Here is a 23233-nt window from a genome sequence, read left to right as displayed (position 1 = left end):
ACAACACATGTAGCCCCAGCAAAGCATGATGTTGGACACATGTAACCCCAGGAAAGCATGATGATGGACACATGTAACCCCAGCAAAGCATGATGTTGGACACATGTAACCCCAGCAAAGCATGATGACGGACACATGTAACCCCAGCAAAGCATGATGATGGACACATGTAGCCCCAGCAAAGCATGATGACGGACACATGTAGCCCCAGAACTTGGGTGGCTGAAGCAAGAAAACTGCTTTCCAGGCTAGTCTGGGATACATCGTGACACTGTCTTAAAAATACAAAGAAATAGTTATTTAATATACTAATTTAAATTTCATCAAAGTAATTCTAACTAAACTTACCTCTATTAGCGATTTATAATAACTGTTTTTAGTGCTGTGTATGACAAATAGCTACTAGAATAATTGGGGTTTTTTTTAAGACAAGCTATTACTACTATGTTGTCTTGGAATTCCCAGGTCCAAGTGGTCCTCCGACCTAAGCCTCCCAAACAGCTGGAACTGTCAATATAAGGCAATAACCCAGATTTTCTACAATGCCTTTTCACTTTAAAATATAAAATGTATCTTTTCACATTTCATGACTCACCCGCCCACAAAATCCACACAGACGCCTGGCAGTAAAGAACTCTGTAGAAAAGCCCGCCCCCTACTGCCCAGATCAACAGTGTCTGAGCCCCACAGCACCCACCTTGGGAATTCTTCTGAGGTGATGTAAACAACATCTTGATCAGAGACAGACGAGGAGAAGGGGACAAAAGCCCCGCTCTGTAAAGGCAGCAGCTCAAGCCCGAGCAGCTCACTGTAGGCTTGGTCGGAAAGCACGAATTCCAGAAGATGCAGCTTTTCTTCCGCACTGCCCAGGTGAGCACACTTCCTCAGTACCTGCCGCACCCACGCAGGCGTCACCTTCCTCACGGGAGATGCACTGGAGGTGGCAGAGGCTGTACTGAGCTGAACAGCAGCAGCCAAGTTCCCTGGTACCTTGGCAATCTGCTTCCCTGAGCTCTGGAGGTAGTTGAGCACAGATCGTGTGGATTCTAAACTTCCGTCAAGTTCTGAGAAGTGCACCTGCTCCAGCTTCACCCACTCGCCACCAATTGAGTAAATGACAGCATGCTGGAACAGTTCACTAAACAGTGGACCCAACACTGGATGCCAGTGTGCCTTGACCTTGCTGGCCTCAGGCCAAAGTTTGTAGATGGTGTCAACTGATAAGGGGAAATCAGAGCTCTTCTCTGTCTCCAGGCGTTTTATTGAATCTAGGATGAGAGTAGCATAAGTTTTGGGAACAACATTCACAATAAGAAATTCATTCCACAAGGCCGCAGGGTCTCTCCATTGGTCCAACTCTCTCCATTTTATGCTCCTGCGGTTGTCAGTCAGGCCAAAGAAGCCACTGATATGAACTGGAAGCCCTGTTCTGCTTTCTTCACCAGGTGGCAAAGGAAGAAAACAAAATGCTTTTCCTGAGAAATCAGATATTGCTCCATTTTCTTCATCCTTGCCTGATAAAGGCATGGCTAGTCCAATGATTGGAACAAATTTCAGTTCATCAGCCAAAGAATCCAGTTTACTACTAATGCCCCGCCCACCCACACTGTTACATACCAACCAAGACGTCTTCTGGGCATCTTTCGTGCTCTCATCCTCTAGAACTATGTTTATATGATATGTTACACAGGTGACACTGTTGCTTGGGATCTTTTTACAATAGTTACTTATAGCCGTTCCCAGAATCTTGATAGAATTTGGCCGTTCATGTTTCAGGGCCTTATTCTCACTAGCAGTCACTCTAAATATCAGTTTTTCTGTCCCATCAGCCTCCCGGACATGTAAAGACACCGCCTGCACACTCTTCAGGAAGAGTAGCACTGTGTCTGCATCCGCCCGGAAAGAGTCAAACAACTCCAGAACCTTCTGCTTAGTGTAGAGATTGCTGCTAAGCTGGGAAGGCTGTAAGCGAAGAGGGAAACGGAAAAATGTCCCGGGGAAGCTGCCATTTGTAAAGGTTTCCTTGGTGCTTCCAAACACACCAATGAAGGGGGCAAACTGATCCGGAAGCTCATTTATTTCTTTGATATCATCTTTGAGATTCCAACACTGGCCTGATTCATGGGGGCCAAAAAGTGTTTGATGAGGATCTAGCATTCCTATCTGGTCACCACTAAAGATACAAGGAACATCTGTAGAATTGAAAACCAAGGTATGACCAACTCAGAAGACCAAAGAACAACTGTAATTGCAGCCATAATGAAATGACAACTACCATCAAAATACATAAGAAATAGTCTGACATATAAAATTCAACCAAGTAATTTCATACTTTGAAAGTGATACAGAATGGTTTCTGGTTTGAGGCAATCTAATAAGAGTCAATAATAGAAACTTCCATGTTCTTGTGAAAATCTGTGCTATCTCTTTAAATACTCATTAAGTGTAAGAGATAAACACTATTTAGACATTTATACTCAGTGCTCACTGCCACATAAGCCCAGTTAGAAAGAAAAGAGTTACAACTTATGTTCCAAATTAAAGATTTAGCTTTCTGCTACGATGATGCAGGTTGCTCCACTGCCACCTAACTGAGCAAGTACAGAGCCCACAGTGAGTGAGCCATGAATTTTCCTGGGAAAGGACACACATGTGCACAGCTACAGTTCTTAAAGATCCACATCTTACCACATGGCCTCTAGACTAATGTCAACTGCTTCTTTTGTTCTTCAACTGAAGACAGTGATATTTCAACACTGGCAGAAGTGGCTTTGTCAGATTTCTCATACTGAAAGGAACGTTTATCCATGGTGCTGCTCAAAGGGCTTCTTCCCAGGGGTAATTCTGGTGTGTCTTGTCTCCCATGCAGACCTTAGCCCCTAGTCTTCATGCACAATGTAACTCTAGTAAAGTCTGCCACCCCTTTAAGATGTGTACTTGTCAAATGCAAGTACTGTTGTGACAATCACCTAAATTCTTACTCATCTTAAGTAGCAAATCTTATGCCCACTAAATCCACCAACAGTATAATGTAGGCTCTATATGTCTCTAGGCCTTACACAATGCCACATACCCATACTGAAATCAAGCCAGAGAGACTGCTGACATTGTAAACGCATAACCTGTGGCTTTCTCAAATCTCCAGGTTGCAAAACAACCTTCTAGCAAATGGCCTGCATCAATGTGTTCACTGTCATGTAGGAAAGAAAATAATACTGAGCTGCACAGATGGGGCAACTGACCTGCTCTACACTCCTGCATAATAGTCTTTACATTTGTGCAGTCCGCAGGTGTGCTTCAACACGCACAAACAAACCATCACTCAGAGCCCGGAAGGTGATCTTCCAAAAAATGAATACATAATACATTAAGACTTACGTGTAACAACTACATTTTTGTGTATAACAATATAATTTCAATATGTCACACAGTCAATATAAAACAAAATATCAATGTTAATATAAACACAGTAGATGTACTAACATTTATCTATAGTCTGGCTGACTCTCCTCCCCACTTGCCCACATCCAGTACTGCACCTGTTATATGGTAGACAGAATTAAACCCAATTCCAAATCTTCCAACCTTCAGGGGATCATCTTTTTTCCTGCTTCTTGCTATTTCCTGAATGCCATGCCAGTCCTCTGGGGTGAAAACCGCATTGTTGTACACATAAAGAGCTGAGCCTGGGTGTTGAAATGCACAAGCAGTTAGTTAGCAAGGAGTACACCAGAATGGATGGCTCTGTTTCAGGAGACTCATCCATACCAAACCAAACCAAACCAAACCAAACCAAACCAAACCAAACCAAAACAACAAAAACCAAAAAAAAAAAAAAAACAACAAACAAAACAAAAACCAAACCAAAACAACAACAACAAAACTCAAAAAAAAACAAAACCCTGATTTGATGAGAAAATAGAGACCCATGAGTACAGCGACTAAATTTTGCATTATTATTTCAGTTGTCTTCAAAATAAATATAAAAACAAATTTGGTAAAAGCTAACAGCCAGAGAAATATATTATTTGTCAAAAGTCCTGAAAGAAGAAATTAAGAGAATATAGAACTTAAATACCAAGAAACCCAGAGCAAACAAGGATATTCCCACAGTGGGCCATGCTCTGTGAAAACTCTTTTGAGTCCCATATTTAAATCACTCATTGTAAGTGGAATTTCTTGGAAGCGTGTGCAGTCCACATCAGACCGATAAAACAATCTGTGCTGTTTAGCTCATCAAGGAGCTAGCTCTGGGATCAGTGCTGCCCACTTCCATGTCAGACCCAAGTGTGCTCGTGCCAGTGTCCTCTCTAGGGCCTCTTGTGAGGATGATCTGGGGTCCCCTAACCCTGTGACAGGGAGGAATAAGAAGAGCAAAACACTACATGGGTAAAAGCATTGTGTCCTAGCAAATAGCTAGAAGGGAAAGTGTTTCTAGCCAACATCATTGCCGATTATCCCATGATATAAAAGTTCTGCAATGCAAAAGAGAAGCCAGTTCCACTGTGGGAAGCTCATCCAGGGGAGAAAGCTCAGTGGGGAATTCCAGTCTGATTGTCGCAGCTCCCCTAGTCAGTTCTGTTGTATTCTGTATCCAATCTGATGATGTCAGCTCTAGTCGTTGCTATTTGTTCTTTTACTTGGACACCATTCTGAGGGGAGACTCTGTTCTGCCCCAGACTCTCTATTGGAAACTCCAGCTGGCTGTCTTAAAGGGGCTTTCTCAGTAAATTCCTGCTGGCTGCTTTCAGCAAGTGACCTGGTGCTTTACTATCTATCTACCTATCTATCTACCTATCTATCTATCTATCTATCTATCTATCTATCTATCTATCTATTATCCATCCATCCATTTGTTGCTATTTATTCTTTTACTTTTTTCTGTATACTGTACAAGGTCATCCATTCAAAACTGAAAGTATAGCAACCACAGATCATTCTCTAGATGTATAGAACAATCTATTAAGAAAGCCTACAACCTAAACAACTTTGTCACTGTATTTTTCATATAGTAGAAATCAATTACTTACTAATGTAGTAATCACCTTGTGAATATTTGGGTTGTGTGGTTTTGATTTTGCTTTACTTAATTTCTATAGAAGGCATTGATGGTGTAATTTAAATAGTCCTGAATTTGGTAAATAGTTAAATAAATTATTTGAAATTGTAATGCTATCTCCAAAGTAGTTTCTTTAACAATATATTGTATTTATAATTCTGAGCAAATACACTCTTTCGAGACTGTTTTTCAGAAATCCTAACATTATCTCTATATAAGCAACTATGTCAACTTTAAATATGACAATGTTTTCCTTTGGAAAGTTGCTTAAGAATAACACAGACACAATAAAGCACAGAGACAATCCTCAGACCTGTGCAACCTCCATGCTAATGAACTACACAGAGATTCCCAACACCCAAAGAACATCTCTCCATAAGCTTCTTTAAATATGGAATGTTGGCCTGGTCTGGTTTTGGTTGTTGTTGTTTTAATCAGTGCAGCAGCTATCTTTAAAACAAAGTCAGGACATGAAATTGATCAAGGCTGCAAAGGCTATTTTTTTTTCCTTTGGTTTTTCAAGACAGGGTTTCTCTGTGTAGCCCTGGCTGTCCTGGAACTCACTCTGACCAGGCTGGCCTCGAACTCAGAAATCTGCCTGCCTCTGCCTCCTGAGTGCTGGGATTAAAGGCGTGCACCACCACGCCCAGCTGCAAAGACTATTTTGAAAAGGACAAGCACACAGCTGTGAAAAGGCACTCAGGCAGAAAGGGGGTCAGGTGTCACCAGAGTCACTGTTACCAATTACAGCCACAGACTCAGCTTCTTCATCTATGCCCACATAAGAGCTTTACCTCCCCAGACAGGAGTGTTAAGAATCCACGGTGGTATAAATAAATGCTCACCACATTGAGAAGAGCTCTTAAACTGTCAGCTATTTCTATTATGATACAGTAAGTCTTCAATATAATATTAATCTTTATATTAATAATATATAATTTTACATAATATGAAAAAATAGTAATAGATGACTTGTTAATAACCAATAGCTAACTACAGCTAATATAAAATGGCATCAGTCAAATACTATATGTTTCTGCCTACTCCCTTTTTACTAAAAATATCAGATACAAAAGGAAATATCACAGAACAGGCCCAGGAGTGAATTTCTTGCCAGAATCTAGAAAACCAACAGTACAACTTTAAGCTCTCTAGAAGGGAATTAGGAAGCCCAGCAGAGTCACCAGTACTGCAGCAGACCACCACTAGGGGAGGGGCAGTCCTCATCCCTCCTAGAGTCACCAGGAGAGCTGAGTGCTCAGATCCTCAGCTGGGGCAGGACTCCCTACCTCTGCATTCTATCACGGATTACCAGGCTTGAGCTTGTGCATGGAGTCATGGCTGCCACCAGTTTATATAAGAATGCCTGTCGTGTCCAGAAAACACTTGTATGCCTCTGGCTCGTACAATCTTCTCACTTCTCTAGAAGGCACAGATTAAGAAAAAATTGGGAGAACCACACTTATTAAACAAGTCTTCAAAGGAAGAAGCATGGCTGATCCCTGGTCACCCAGAAAGCTGGTGTAGGTGCTGTCTAACAACCTAGTGATCTTTTTGCTGTTCTGTGGAGCCAGCCTTCCTGATCCCTTAGTATCATGAGCATTGTTTAGGCCCTAATCCTAAACTTAGTCTCTCAGTAAAGAGAGCCCATCCTTCTGAAAGAGGTGCCAGGTACTGTGCATTCTCCATCAACAGAATCTGTCCTGTGCTTATTACAAATCCTTCCTCCGTAGGCCCTTGCCCTGAGCACTGTTTATCAGTCAGGTTACAGGTGCTTTGCTACTTTGCAGTTTATAAGTTTCTACGCAGCTGTGACTAAAGCTTTGTTGTGCTAACAGTCACATGGAAACATCTTCATTCCCAAAGTTCTACTGGGCTTAAATGTGTAAGGAAAGTACACCCTGAGGTCAAGAGTTCATGCCCAGAGCTTGTCAAGATGGTGCTGACTCCAGTTTCTTTCTTTACCTCCCCCCTCCCTGCTGGCTGTGAGGCGTACAGGGGCCCCAACACCACCTCCTCTTGTAAGGTGATCCCTGAGCCAGGCGAGAACGATTCAATGACCATTTCAATCTTTTGGTGGTGGTTGTACTGGTGGGATGTTGAAATGCTATGTGAAAGTCTGGTTGGCCTTGAACTCACTATACAGATCAGGTTGGCTTTGAACTCACAGAATCCACCAGCCTGAGTTCTGGTACTAAAAGTATGTACTACTATACCCAGCTGTTTCAATGTTTTCTTTAATGAAGACTGGAAGCAAAAAACAAAAACAAAAAAACAAAACAAAACAAAAAACAACCTTAAGAAATGCTTCTAGGAGGTCTATATCCTCACCGGCACAGCGCATCAGAGCAATGAGCACAGAATTCCTGGGGCATAAGGACAGCCCATCACACCAAGGCCCCCATTTGCTCCTAAGAGTAAATGGGAAAAACAATTTCCCTTTCTGTCACTAGTTTTTCAGCAGGAGAACATAGAGATCAGAGGGAGTGCCCGGTGTGTCACCACCTGTGGAGTTGTGCAGTGGGTAGGGCTGTGCAGGACCAGGATACAGTCTGGTGTGTCACTGCCTATGGAGCTGTGTAGTAGGTAGGGCTGTGCAGTGGGTAGGGCTGTGTAGTGGGTAGGGCTGTGCAGTGGGTAGGGCTGGGTAGGACCAGGATACAGTCTGAATGCAAACTGAGCATCATTGCTGAGCTACATTAAATAATAAAATTAGAGCCAAGAAACAACAGGCTAATCATCTCTCTACTGAATGGCTGGTCTCTAGAGGACGGCACTAGAGTCAGCAAGGTGGCAGGTCTCAGAACCAGGGTGCAAACCTCCTGATATTACCACAATATACACATCTCTTTTTCCAGATCAAAGTTCCATGGCCAAGTCTTAAAACTAATGTCAGAATGACAGTAACCATGGCAATAAGTGCTAAATATCCAATAATAATGGTGACACCTTCACAAAACACCATTTTGTCACTTAAACTTCTCTTGGTGATATCTAAGAAAATGAGCTAAGACTTCTTTTTCAGTTACTGTCCATCATATGCAAGTATTCACAATCATCCACCAATTTCAGAGCTGAGCTAAGTTATATTCACATTTTCCCACACTTCAGAGTGCGAGCAAGCTGGCAAGCATCTACAGGTATCGGCTCCCTTATGACTTCCCTCTCACCACCCTTCTTCCCTCCCCCTGGCGAGTCTATGCTCTCACCCCCAGCAGAAGGGCAGCCCTAAAGCAGGAGACAAGATACAAAAGCACAGCCGTAAGACTGGGCTTCTCTCCAAATGCAAAAGAAATGATATTTATATATAGAGGCACTGTCCTTTATCTTATTCATAATATAAAGTACAGGTTGACTGACAAGAATGGGAGGCTATGTGATTGCACTGCTAGCCATTTAATTTTAATCTTTTTTTCTCTAAGGATACTACCAACTGGCAGAAACATCTTCCCACCAAAAGCAGAGGAGAAGAAGCCCAACACCTGAATTAAACATGCCAAGAAGTACAAACTATAACTACACTGTTTATTAAGTAAATAACTGTAAATCATTAAAAATTACCATTAGTTAGGGAGAGGGAACTTATAGAGCCCACCTCCAGCACATGGACAGGGCATCAAGTGAGGGATGGGGTTGCCATTCCACAGTCACATCTCTGACTCATAATTGTTCCTGTCTGAAAGAATTACAGGGATGGAAATGGAGAGGAGCCTGAGGAAAAGAAGGTCCAGCGACAGGCCCAAAGTGGGATCCAGCTCAAGGAGAGGTTGATCCAAGGCCTCACACTAGTACTGAGGCTATGGAGCGCTCACAAAAAGGGATCTATCATGATTGCCCTCTGAAAGGCTCAACAAGCAGCTGAAAGAGTCAGAAACAGACATTTGTACCCAACCAATGGACAGAAGCAGCTGACCCCTGTTGTTGAATTAGGAAAGGTGGAAAGAAGATGAGGAGAAGGGTGATCCTGTAGGAGGACCAGCAGTCTCAATTAATCTGGACCCCTGAGATCTCTCAAACACCAAACAGACAGCATACACCAGCTGATATGAGGCCCCCAACACACGTAACAGTAAAGGACTTTTGGGTCTGTGTTCATTCAGAGATGATGTACGTAACCCTCAAGAGAATGGAGGCTCCAGGGAGTTTAGAGGTCAGGTGGGGTGTGGGGGTGGGGGTATCCATGTGGAGACAGGGGAAGGAGGTGTAGGATATGAAGCAGTTGGAGGGTGGATGGGGGGGGGATGGAAGATGGAGTGTAAAAAATAAATTAATTTTAAAAACATCACCATTAGTATAAAAAATAAACTTTACTCCAATTTATTCTTACCCTGATATTGTGCCATATCTTTCGACCAAAGAGTCTCCGTTCCATATTGTGTTTCATCATATAAAAATTTAACCTCTGTGGCCCCAGCATCTTCTGCATTCTGAATTAATTCCTAGCCATAAAATACACCAAAAATGACATTAATGTAGTAATCTACTGTTCAACTTTGTTTTACCTAAAATATCTAAAAAGTATGCATATTAAAGAGAAGAAAACCTTAGTCTCTCCATGAGTAAAGTTAAGCCCTAGTTAGGTTCCTATTGAAAGTAGCTCCTACATACACGGGAGTTGGGAAGTCTTTCCCAGCAACACATCTGCAAATCGCCTTTGAAACTGCTATCGTTTAGCCTCTATCTACAAATCCTGGAAGTTTGAAATATCCACCCACAGCTTTTGTTCAAAGGTGACTACTCTAATTCAAAGTTCTATACAGATTACTTTGAGATAGCTTATGCTTAAACAGCTTCCAAAAATAGACCACTAGTCCTCAATTGTTTACCAAACTTTAAAAAGAATCTTAGAATCCTTTTATCTCCTAGAAAAAAGGATATTCAATAGTATGAGTCTACATGCACCCTTAATAGGCAATACTCTTGACAGCCTGACACTCCTGAAGCAGAAAGTATCTTAGTACTGAGAACCATTCATACAGTAGTATTGATCACTTGTTGGATATGGGTGAATGAGTGGGTGCCTAGACATATGTGACCTAGAAAGGAAAGGGCAAGAATATCAACAAAATTCTCAGTCCTAACCACCCAAATACTTCTACACAAAATATTCTTGTCAACTAGAAGCAAGCTATGGCTGAAATAAGTTCAAGCCAGAGATACACCTACAATCATGAAAACTTGAATGGAACTCTGGAGAGTCACCCCTACTTTGTTCTCCAGAGCCTGTCTACAGGCTCTGGAGGGAAAAATCATCACATGGTAAATTCCCGAATAGCCTCCTACTTAGAATAAAGCAAACTGAGAGCTACCACCTTAAATGGATATGTGGGTGTCTAGAAAAGTCCACACATCCCCCCCAAAATATCCCCTCATATTATCAAACTCATCAACATCTGACTTTAGGGAAAGTCCTTTTTATTTTCCTGGACCCTTGCAATCACTAAATTAAAGAGCACTTTAGCTGATATCAAACCAATGCCAATGGTAAAGCCTCTAGAAGAGTACAAATGTCAAAGAACTCAGGAAGAAGAGACTTAAACAGCCAGCCTGGGACTGGGCTTATCAGGTTCACCAAGTACATCCACAGGCCTTGTGGGTACTTCAGCATAGCTCGAGGGCACAGTGCTCAGCTAGCATATGAGAGGCTCTGGGTTTGAGTCTCAGAAGATGGAGGGCTGGAGTGTTTGGGCCAGCCAGCAGCCATATGTCTAACCCTGAATATAATCACCTGAACTGTCTCTAACTACCCACACATCCACTGGTGCTATGGCTGCTATTTACACAGCTGCCATTTCTCATAGGTGTTTTAATGGCTTAGATCCCTTTCCTTTTCATTCAGTCCAAGGAAGTCTTTAAAAAATGAACAAGGTGTTAATACGATGGGTGGACAATAAGAACTAAATGATTGGTAGAATACTATGTTAGCTTACAAACAATGAAAGGAGTTCATAGAGTTTGTCTTCATGCATTATGTGCATTATAGGAAGCAGGGTTTAAGAAATCTGAAGATAAAACATTAAGTTCCAGGCCCCAACCACCAATCACAGGCTATACAACAAGTAGAGATATCTCTATATAATGAGCTCCTCCAAGGTGTAACCCTTAGGGGTCATGTCTATGGATTCCAGGAAGCAGCAAGTCCCTGAAAATCTGGACCCACTTTAGCAAACACCATAGAAGGTGGAGGCTAAGCTACAGGCAATTCTGAGAAATGCCACTGAGCCTAGCACTAAATACCCAAGGAATAGAGATGCTACAGAACTGGCTACAATAAAAACATCACAAAAAGAGCAAAGGAGGCCAACCCCAGGAGTCCTGGCACATCACTCACTCACTTCTGACCCAACTCCTGTAGCCAACAACTGAATCCTCACTCTGAATCCATGTGGATCATCCCACACGATCCTCCCCAGCCCCATGACAACTCCATAATCATACCCTTCATTTCTCTAGCAACCAATATAAAAAAAATAGCTTTCAAACTAGCCTTCTACAAACACTAACCTGAAAGTCACTGGCTGCTATTTGGAAAGTCCCACTGAAGAAGCTAGTCCAGTATCCCTTAAGTCAGTCCCCACCACACAGCCTTTGTGCCTATCTCAGCATGACAACATGAGCTACTAGACCTTGAAACACTGCTAAGCTGGAAGAGAAATAAGGGTTAAAACACTGAAGATGAGCATAACAAGGAGGGTACAGAATAACTGATCTACTGCCCCAGCTCATAAAGGAGGGTTCTTACTGAACACCAAACCTAATTTCCACAAAATCTTCTTTCATTGCCTTTTTTGTGGATGTTTAATGTTTTCCTATTAATAAGTATATTCATATTTAAAGAATATATCCCGAGCCATGTCCATAACCCCAGCACTGAGACTGAAGCAGAAGCATTATGAATTTGAGGTCAACCGGGACCACAAAGAGAATTCCACTCCATCTTGGAGGAAAAATATTATGATCATATGTAATATAGACATAAATAAATAATTACCCTATTAAAGTAAACTCTCTCACAAAACAGCCTCTAAATCCAGAGACGAAGCAAGCATATGTTCCTGACCTCTCCATGGACTGGTACTAGGCTGCTGAACTATTGGTTGGTTATTTGATTGACGGCTGGTGCATGCCCAGGGCTCACTCCTCTACAAGAGTATTCCTAGAGGACACTGTGTTTAAAGGGAGTGAGTATGCAGCAGCCTAGTGTGGCCCTGTACTCACAAACCCTCCTCCCTTCACACCAACTGTATTCTCAAATCTACCCCCCTCAGCTATGCACTGTGGCCATGCAGGCAAGGTAATACAATCAGGTCTAGACCAGATGCAAACTCTAAGTGCTTCGCTCTGAAGGTAAAGCCCACAGGACTCTATCAGATCGCCTACCTTAAGGATCTGTCCTCCTTCTGGATATCTTCTTAAAATATCCTTGAGAAAATCAACAAGTGGTGGAGTTGTTTGACCAAATCGACCTAAAATGCAGGATATATTTTACAAGACTTAGAAAAATAGGATTTCCTGGCATTCCTCCTGTGTGTGATTTGGTTCTGCCGCATGGTTTCAGGCACGGCACTGCAGAAGCCTAGGACCAACTCAATGGAGAGTAAAGCCGACTCAGTGGTCTTGAATCCCACAACATTAACTGCTGACACATTAGGTTCCTAAAGCTTTTTCCAAGGCACACCTTCACACATGGGTAATTCAACAGCAAGCACCGGGTCAGAGGGATAAAGGTGCTGCTATTTTTTAAGGTGATTAAATAACTGGTGCTGTATATTGCTCCTGTGACGAAAAACAAGTCAGGAATAATGTCACTTATTATCACATTCTTATTACTCTCAAATGTAACCGATACTCTGATGGCTCTGCAGTCCAATGACTGACCAGGTTAAGAACTAAGTCCTGTCTGCACTGTTCTACCCTGGCTGGCCAGGCCGTCCTCAGAGAGGTGGCAGGAAGATGTAAAGAGGAGGAGAAAATATTCCTTAAGAACAAGAAAAATGTAAGATCTGCCTATAAATAAAAAGTAATAAAGTGCTTAGGCAAAGTAACCATCACCATAGGCTGGACCAGAGGATCCCATCCTTTAGGATTCAGAATATTTGTACTAGTTAATAAAATATCTTATGGATGTAATCCAAGGCCAAAGAAGAAATCCATGTATATTTAATATATATATTTAGATCCATTGCCTGAGGGTAATCTATATAAAATTTTTAGTGTGCCTGTGTTTTTACTATAAACTGTCATATGAGGTCACGCAGTGAACTTTCCATTGTTGGCATTAGATGCCTTTGGCCTATTTTTAGATTTCTGCATTAGGAATTCTCAACCTGTACAACTTTGTATAATTTTGACATAATCATCACCGAGACCAAGACTGAGCAAGACTATGTCAACAGATTTCTCTCATCACAAAGCTAGCTCCATCCACCATTTCCTTCTGGCTTGGGCAGCCCCTTCCTGCATTCTGTCATATGCTCTCATTTCAGGTTTAAAATAAAACCTTTAGTCCAGGCTACTTTATTGAAGTGTCTACAAAAAGGTACAAATACTTAATGCATGAACTTGGAGGTCACTATACATCCACGAAGCTATCAAGCGTCATTATCCTCACCACCATACCTTATCAATCACCCCCAAATGTTTCTCCCAACTCCCTTTAGTTTTGACTTCATTCCTTTTGTGGAAAAGCATTTAAGATGTTCCTTCTTCACAATTAATTACTTTGTTTGCTTGATTGTTTTGAAATAGGATCTTGCTAGGTAGCCTAGTCTGGCCTCAAAAGATGCCTCTGCCTCCTATGTACTGAGATTACAAGCATGCGCACCATGCTCTGCTCTTCTTAGCAAGCTCTTCAGTACACATTACAGCACTAACACTCATCATAACTGGGCCCTCCACTGTGCAGCAGATCTCCAGATCTCATCTGGTTTACATAGCTGAAATTTCATCTTCTCGGACCAACACCTCTAAATTTCACCCTCCTCCCAGTTCTTGGCGGCGACTATCCTCGCCTCTGCTTCTGCATTAAAATAAAATCTTTAATGGACTAAATTGTGGCATATGCTTCAGGTAAAATCAATATTATACCTCCCCCCTTTAAGCCTTTTGATTGAAGGTTTACAAAAAGATGACAGGTTTTAGAAGTCAGGCCTCCAATCTTGATCCAATCAGGTATCTGAAAAAGAGAACAGAAAATGTGTAAGAAGCAACATAATGTAGTGTTTGTGAGCCACAGAAGACCAACCAGGAGCCGATCCGATGCCATCACACAGGGTCTTTACTTAAAAGCTCCAGCTTGGGCTTAACTCACTGCTGACCCACAGGATGGTTCTGGTGAAGAAAAGCCCTGAACACTCATTGGAACAAGGCTTTATAGACAGTGGCAAGCGAGGGGTGAGTGTTTCTAGAGTGGCAAGCATCTAATTGGGGTGCTACTGTGGCCTTTAGCATAACTGGCTGGTGCTGGGAGCCAAACCATAAACTTAACTTCTGCTTTGCTCCTGACTGGTGGCTGTTAGGCAGGAGTGGGGCGGTGGGGGCTGTAACCTGGAGGTGCAGACTTGTTGGCGAATAACCTGGAAACTGGTGCTAGATGCTGGGTTTGTTGGGGGAATAACCTGGAGACGCAGGTCTTGTTGAGGGGTAACCTGGAAACTTGAGCTAGGCTCAGGTTTTAGTGGGGGGTGGGGGGTAACCTGGAAACTGAAGCTAGGTACTGGCCTGTTAGTTTACTTGAGTTTAAACTTAGGTCAGGTTTTCTAAGATGGAGTCTGAACCCAAAAATTTGGTCTCTCAATAACATTAATACTGTCACTTCAAAACTTTCTCAAATGTTTTTCATTCAAGTAATATTAACTATCCTTACCAAGAAATAAGCCGCTCTCATGGGAGCATTACAGAGGGCAGAACAGAATGCTAGCTAAAATCTTTATGGAATAATTAAGTTAGAATTTTTCTTTAAAGAATTACAAATAAAAACAAGCCTATTTCTCTTCTATCATATAATTCACCCCTTCCTTTCTTCCCACCCTTTCTTTCACATGCTAGGCAAGTATTCTACCATTGATCTACATCCCCAGCCCAAATCATCCCAAATTCTCATTTTCAAATATGTAAAAGATGTTAACACAAACATCTTTTTAATCAATGATACCAATGTGTATTTGGTGTGCAGCATTGCTCCAGGAAACTGCAACAGATCAGAGGATAAAATTTTGGCATATTAATATGCATGGCAATTTACTTGGGGTTAATCTATATGGCATTTTCCTAAAATAGCAATACATTTTTTCATTTATTTTCAGAGATATCCCATAGAATTGTGTTCCTAGACATTCTCTTTGGAAATCATTACCATATATGCCCCTAAAAGGATGGGAGTAAGCTGTAAACATGCCTGAAACATGCCTCAGCGCTTGTCTTCCTGTCCCCTATAAAGGTGGGTACTTTTAAAACTTGACCTGGAAAAGGTGAGCTCACAGCTTTCAAAACCTCTAGCACCCTCATCTTTATTGCACACTTCAACCAATAGTGTCACCACCTCAGAGGACCATCTCTCTCCAACCAATAGTGTCACCACCTACAGGCACCTCAGGGGACCATCTCTCCCCAGAGCGCCTCTGCAGCTACTTCTAGCCCACGCGCATACCCTCCAGTCTCTGCAGTCTAACCTGCGTTTCTCCACTGCCAGCATCAGCTGCTCCGCGGCTCCCACTTGGTCTCCTTACTTTCTGTATGTCCTTGGTTATACAGCATGGTCACATCATACACCTGCTGGCCCTGAGAACTATCCTGTGAAAACTCGTGCATGCCTTACACGAATGCGCAAAGAAACATCGGTGAGAACACTGACTGCCACTAACAAAACCACCACCACAACAACGACAAACAAAACAAAAGCCAACTTAGAAATAAACCAAATGTTGTGATATATTTGCATGGCAAAATATCACACAACAATGAATACTGAACAGCCAGGCTATATACACTTTAGATGGATACTAATAAAGAAATATTGAGTGAAAGAAAGTTACCCAGCTTATTACCTGAAGAAAGATAAGCTCCTTATAACAGGCATAACCAAAAAAAAGTAAATGGAACATTGTCTGGGTTATATACTTAGGTTACACATACGTATTAAATGCAAACATAAAGATATCCATTACGTCATCATGGGTGATCATTCCACTGGTCAATTAACCATCTAATTACACAGGAAGTAATACATAAACCAGTGCTCATTAGTCCAATTTGGGATCACTAAGATGTGCTGGGAGAAAAAATGGCAGGAAATACAAAAGAAGGAAACCTATGACGTCTTTCAGGTTTTAAAGAGAATCAACTACAAGAAACTAGATACCTAATATAAGTGTATTAACTGAGGTCAAACACTTAACAAGCTGGTAGACTATAATCTCTGTTGCTATATATCACAGGGCAGTGAGATGCCTAAAAAGCAAGCTGGCTGTAAGACATCCTCAGCAGTGCTAGCTCCTATGGAGTGTGCCAAGATTTGGGGGTTTGTATAGGCCCTCTTCCCTTCTCTTCTGGATACTGCAACCAAGGAAAGAAAATGTGCCTATTCTCCCCAGATGCAATGTACCTTCTATTCAAAGTGCCCGTCTCAATGTTTTGAAAATGAGTATCAAATCATTAGAAGCTTCGTCTCACCAGCCTCATTCTCCCTTACAAACCTCGGAGATAGGCATTTCAATTACTACCAAACAGTGACTCTACCAAATTATTAAACAGAAGATCACCCAACACCTCTTTTTTTAAAAAAATATCAATGACACAGGGAGATGCTCAAGAGTCAAAATCTGGGGGGTAGGGGAGGGACATGACACACTTGTGATGAATTAAAAGAGAAAAGCTAAATCTCCATCTACTATCTATTATCATCTGCCTCTCACACTAAACTATTCAGAATTTAATAATGTCAATCTAAAAAGTCCTAAGCAGCATGGGACTAAGAGGTAAAGAGGGGAAAGTCCGCCTGTGGAGAGAATGCTGACACACTGTTTCTTCAGAGCATTAAATGAGGTGGTAGGTGGAGAGGCCACAGAGAACAGCGGCTGGAGCTCAGCAGGGTGTGGAGGTCATAGAACAGGGCCCAGGAGCTCAGTGATGCTCTTCCCACACACTCCCCAGATACAGAAAAGGAGAACTGCTAAGCATCAGCCACGACCTATCTCCAGCCCTGGCCTCTCTTTCTGAATCCATCTGCAGTTGTGAGCTGACTTTCAGTCCTTACAGTCACAGACCTTAGCAGTGACCAGACTTTCAAATGGGAAAGCAATTCTGACACATGAATTTGGCCCCAGTTACATATACATGGTGGTGGCAAGCAGGATCTGGGTCACCCACTTCTCCGTTATGTGCATTTTCCTAATTCCTTCTGTGTCTCACCATCAGCTGAACCACATCTAAAAGCAAACTGACTGCCACACTTGTTCCAGAAGGAGCTGCCTCTGTCACCTGCTAAGAAACCCTTGCTCTCCTGGCCTGCTTCCAGGCTTGCAAACATGCCCATAAAGCCTTACTTTACTTCCTCTCTCCTTCCTTTAGGCCCATGTGGCACCAACTGCCACAATTCTGTCCTTTACAAAGTGTCCTGTATATCCCTTCATTTGCTTATTTGTAGTGTCTGGTGTTTGTGGTGGTGGTAGTGGTGGTGGTGGTGGTGGTGGTGTGTGTGTGTGTGTGTGTGTGTGTGTATGGTGTAGTATGTGTGTGCATGCATGGTGTGTATGTATGGTATATGTATAGTGTGTGTGGTATGTGTTTGTATGTATATGTGTGTGTTGTGTCTGATATGTGTGTGTGGTGTGTGTATGTGTGTGTGGTGTGTGTATGTGTATGTGTATGGTGTGTGTGCATGTATGGTGTATATGTGTGGTATGTGTGTAGTGTGTGTGATATGTGTATATGGATATGTGTGTTGTATCTGGTATGTGTGCGTATGTGTGGTGTGTGCATGGTATGTGTATGTGTGTATCTGGTGTGTGTATGTGTGTAGTGTGTGTGTTATATATGTATGTATATGTGTGGTGTACGTGTGTATCGTGTCTGATATGTGTGTGTGTGTGTGTGTGTGTGTGTGTGTGTGGTGTGTATGCTGTGTTATGAGTATATGATGAGGGCACACCTGTGAAGGTCAGAGAACAGTCTTAGAGACAGCTTTCTCCTTCCACTGTCACCTGGGCTCCAGCATTAAGTTCAGTTGCCAGGCTGGCACAGCACTGAGCCTTCTCACATCCCCATGCTTTCAATTTCACCTTCACCGCCATAGTCTCATAACCTCAGACCAGATCGGTGATGGGCCTGGATCTCTTTCACCTCCCAACCACCCAATCCAAACAATATGACCACTTCAACCACCCCAAATCTGAGTCCTGCACAGGCACCTGTAAGAAACTATTCCAGTGTCAAGAGCTACAACTGAGTCATGTTACCATATGTATTTAGGGAACACAACGACAAAGTGGACCCAGGAGTAAAGTGGGAATAGACGCAGAAGAGCAAACCCATAAAGGCAGGTAAGAATGAAGGTGTCACAGACAAAGAAAACAATAACAGTGTGTTCCTCTGCAGTTCTGCCTCAACTCCTGGGGCAAGCCAATGTCTGCGCATCAGCAAGCACCCCTGGGGAATATTATAAGAAATGACCCGTCTGTAGAGATGCCCGAGAGCAGGTCACCAGAGATCTATGTCTAATGTGCAGGAAACCAGAAAAGCTACCCAGTGGATAAAAAGCCAGGACCACCCTGGAGGGCTCTGAATTAAGCAGTATGGAAACCCAACTAGAAACGCCATCCATGACACTCAAGTAACTCCTGTGATTTTATTCGACTTTTTAAGGCCTGGAAATGGTGATGTTTATCACATAAAAAAGGAAAGATACTAGAATTAGAGAACAAGATCATTTCCAATAAAACTTAAGCTTCCCTTTCAAGAAAACTGTAGCGGTTACCCCATCATTTAAGAATACAATTGAACATGTAAAATGTTCTCATTTTCCTAAGTATTGGTGGACTAAGCCATTCATTAGCACTTCAGAAGTTTCAGGTTTTCTCCTCAAAATAACATTTTGGGGATTAAGTTATGTCTGAAGACCCTTTTCAGCTGTAAATTTCTGTGATTCAAAGAAATTAGTGTAGAGTATTTGCTTAGCACATGCAAAGCCATAGGTCTCAGTCCCAGGACCACAAAGAGAGTGGGAAGGGCTCCAGAATTGGCCGTTTTAAAAACACTATTCTTGTTAAACTTAGAAACTGAAAAATATAAATGATGATCCCGTTCTATCAATGGCGATGTCTGTGAATTTTAAAAACTCCCTGGTTCACAGTGCCCATCAAAATACGTGTCTAAGTTTTAGGCAGTGAAGATTCACAAATGTGGAGACTGTAAATGCAAAAGAAAAAAAAAGTCAAAAAAAAACAAAAACAAAAACAAAAACACCGACAACCCACAACCACGCTCCTGCCATTCTGCTCCAGCTCTTTACAAAGCTCTATTGACTCATCTGAGCACCAGTCTTCCGTGACAGACAGGAGCCGGTGAATTTCCTGCCGCCAGTAGGCGACTGCGCCCATCTAAGAGGGCAGGCCTGGCGCTGACCTACCTCCCTGTCTCCGCGCCACAGTCGCTGCTCCGCCACCGGAAAGCCGGTCTCAGCGAAGATGCGCTCCTTGAGGTCCCGCCCGGTTGCGGTCGCCGGCACCGCCACGGTCCTGCAGCCCACGCAGCCGCGGAGCACGGTCACGCGGACCCACCTGCGGCAGGCAAAGGGACGGACGGTCAGCGGGGTTCGCGCGCGGCCGGCCGGCACCACCCTCCCGCCCGGGGTCTCCTCACCTGTCCCCCATGGCGGGCTCCCCAGGCCTCCTCCTCACGCCCAGCCCTGCCGCTCCGAGAGGTCCGCCACTGGCCCTGAGGCGGGGATCCTCATGGCAGAGGCCTGTACCGCCGCAGCGCTCTGCCGCAGCCCGCAGAAGCGCAGAGGAAGGCGCCGCTGCGGAGGAGGAGCGAGCCCTAGCGCGCCGCGCGCTCCGGGCTGCAAAGGGCCATGAAGGCGTCGCCCGCAGGCATGCGCAGCCCTGGGACCGTTATCTGCGGAGCGGCCCTTCCGCGTAGCCACGCCTTCCTAGACGCGCCCTAAGGACCGCTACTGTTCTTGGAGGAGTCTCAGGCCCCGCCTCGGCTCCGCCCCTCTCGTGGATGGCAAAGGACGGACCCGCCCCCTTCTCAGGCCACGCCTTCCTCTGACACACCCCGCACACTGCGGTTGTTCTGAGGAGACTCACGTTCCGCCTCGACCCCGCCCCGTTCCCCCCCCCGAGCAGCTAAGGACCGCCCTGCGCCGGTCTCCAAGCCACGCCCCTCCCAGGAGCGCCCTTCGATTGCAAGGATGCTTGGGACCGGCTTTTGCCACCCCTTCTCTCCCAGGCTATTCACTAAGGAGCAGCTCCAGTGGCTCTCTCCAGGCCACACCTCTCCTGAGCCCTCCACACAGAAGTGACAGCTGAAGAGCAGCCTGGCCCTAACCTAACCCAGCTATACTAAGCAGCCACACAACCCCAAAAGCTACACCCAGGTACCTCCTTCCACTTAACTTCTCACAGATCCTGATGAAAATAGCAAAACCAAACCCCTCATCTATTACAGCCACACAAAAGCTACTTGGTGTAATAGTAAACGCCTGATTGTTATTTGAAATATTCTCATGTACTAAAAACTCCCATTTTAAAGTTAACCCTTTTAAAATGATATTAATTACCACTCCTCTTGGCTCCCCTCCATATAGTCAGATTCATCATTAGGAGTAAAAACTACCCTGAGAGCTCCTTAGGAGACCATAATGTTAGTCAAGCTTTCCTTTCGCTGTTGGAAGGGGTCAGTTTCATCAATTAGAGAAAAATGCTGAAACTCAGTATAACGATCCTGCCTAGAAACCCCAAAAGACAAATACTTGATTTTTAAATTAAATAACCCTATACAAGTGAATGCATTGGAATATCAACAAATAGGAAAAAATACTGATTTTTGTCTATCAAGTGAGATTCCCCCCATTCCAAGCCCCTCCCAAACACCATGCTCAGCACCTGTAATGTGACATGTGCCACCTAGACCCCAAAACAAATCTTCAGGTTAAATGTCTTCAGAGTTCAGAATGCATCCCTCTTCCTCTGTCTTCCTATAAGAAACTTTCTCTGGGCACCAAGCAGGATGTTGTAACAATAGAACCTAGGCATGAAGTGGAAGCCCTGACAGGAAGGACTGACCTCAGCCATCAGGCATGCCACAAGAGAAGCAGAGTCAGCCCACAAGGAGGCTGATCAGAGGCGGCTTTGAACCTCTAGAGCAGAATGCCTTTGGGATACATCACACGATGTCATTACTCATGGGAAATGCAGATCAGAACTCAGGAGAGATGCCAGAGCTAGTGGCATCCTAGGCCGAGGAGTCACTAGCTTCTTCAGATAATAGTCATAAAGTCTACTGAAGCTACTGTATCCCAACTGGATACACCCCTGAATGACAAGGACACCCAAGGAGTGAGACAATGTACCCTAAGCAACTGTTTGCAATTTTACCAGCTAGAGTTCTGAACATGTACGTGCTGGTGGTTACACAATATCATATCATGACTGTGATGCCATGGAACTGCAGGATTCAAAAGGACTCAGAAAGTAAATGTTATCCTATGTGTGCCACCATATTAAAATATGTTTTCCATTTTGTTTGCTGAGACAAAGCACAAGGCAGTTCTGAAGTGTCAGGATTTTCTGCCTCTTTAAGGAGGCAGAGGCAAGAAAAAGGGGAAAGCTCAGGAAGGAAGGAAAGACGAGAATGGGAAGGAGAAGAAAAGGGAAAGAAGATAGGATGGAAAGGGGAGGAAGGTGGGGAAGGGAGAGGAAGGAAAAGGGAAGGAATGAGAGAGGAAGGAGCAAAGGAAATGTATACAAAGAAGGGAACGGAAGAAGTGAGAGAAGAGGAGGAAAGAAGGGATGGAAAGGTACAGCGGCCATGAAAAAGCTTAGGCCCTGGCAAGTTGGGACACGCCTGTAAACAGCTTAGGTGTTTGTCCTCTGGAAACACCTTTAATCTGGGCTAAACTTTCTGCTGGAGGCCTACATAAGGACAATGGAAGAAGGAAGACTTCCTTCTTCTTTGCCTGCTTGCACTTGCTTGCCAGCCCATCTGTTGGAACCTACTTCTTCAGGATTCTGGCTTATACAGAAGACCAGCTGAAACACCCAGTCTCATGGGACCAGCAACTACTATATTCTTGGACTTCCCACTCACAGCTTCCCATTGTACAGACAACAGACTGTAAGTCATTTCAATAAATTCCCTTAATATATAAAGACACTCCATAAGTTCTGTGAGTCTAGAGATCCTGACTAATACACACAGAATATCAAATTTTCTGTATGCCTCAAGTTTCTTTCTGGAATATTAAGTTTCATATTCACTACAAATCTCTGTGTGGAAAATGTCTCCAGTGTTAAACTACCTACTTAATTGAGGAGTTCTTCAAACTGGTGTCTATTCCTGTGTCATATTAGTTTTTGTTTTTAAGTATGGATTTTTTGACAAAACGCCAGACAAGGGCAACTTAAAGAGGGAAGAACTTGTTTTGGGTCACAGTGTGAAGTTACAGTCTGTCACAGGTGGAAAGGCATGGCGGCAGCTGGTCACATTGCATCCACAAGCAGGAAGCAGAGACAAATGAATGCTGGCGTTCCGCTGGCTTCCCCCTTTCCGTCTTTTTATTCAGTCCGGGACTCTGGCCCACGGGAAGGGGCCACCCACACTCATGGTGGGTCAGATGCCTGTATACCAGGCAATTCCATGTCCATTCAAGTTGACAATGAAGAAAACCACCACCCAGCACGATGTCTCTTTCAGAGGAACAATGTCACATGTACTTGTCCCTACAAGACAGCTTGTGTGCACAAGGTTGTATGTATACAAGTGTGTGCATGCGATGCTGGCGAGGATGTGGAGAAAGAGGAACACTCCTCCATTGTTGGTGGGATTGCAAGCTTGTACAACCACTCTGGAAATCAGTCTGGCGGATCCTCAGAAAATTGGACATAGTACTACCGGAGGATCCAGCAATACCTCTCCTGGGCATATATCCAGAAGATGTCCCAACCGGTAAAAAGG

The 23233-nt window shown here is 43.6% G+C and overlaps 1 protein-coding gene across 7 annotated transcripts in view; it reads right to left on the bottom strand.

Moving 5' to 3' along the window:
- Positions 1-23233, bottom strand: part of Sacs (sacsin molecular chaperone) — a 77169-nt gene that overhangs the window by 23049 nt on the left and 30887 nt on the right. For 4 of the 7 annotated variants that reach the window (XM_029468847.1, XM_029468843.1, XM_029468844.1 and 1 more), the window contains exons 3-8: positions 19683-19833; positions 14147-14234; positions 12440-12525; positions 9387-9498; positions 3540-3686; positions 698-2192 (exon numbers count right to left, since the gene is read on the bottom strand). In XM_029468847.1, the coding sequence (XP_029324707.1) occupies positions 698-2192; positions 3540-3686; positions 9387-9498; positions 12440-12525; positions 14147-14234; positions 19683-19833 (2079 nt within the window). Of the gene's footprint in view, positions 1-697; positions 2193-3242; positions 3323-3539; positions 3687-9386; positions 9499-12439; positions 12526-14146; positions 14235-19682; positions 19834-19915; positions 20256-23233 lie in introns of those variants that run through there. The other 3 variants (XM_029468846.1, XM_029468849.1, XM_029468848.1) reach the window with 3 other exon arrangements.

Source organism: Mus caroli, chromosome 14 (genome assembly GCF_900094665.2).
Source record: "Mus caroli chromosome 14, CAROLI_EIJ_v1.1, whole genome shotgun sequence".
In the NCBI taxonomy this organism is placed as follows: domain Eukaryota; kingdom Metazoa; phylum Chordata; class Mammalia; order Rodentia; family Muridae; genus Mus; species Mus caroli.
This window is presented reverse-complemented; position numbering and strand designations above follow the sequence as displayed.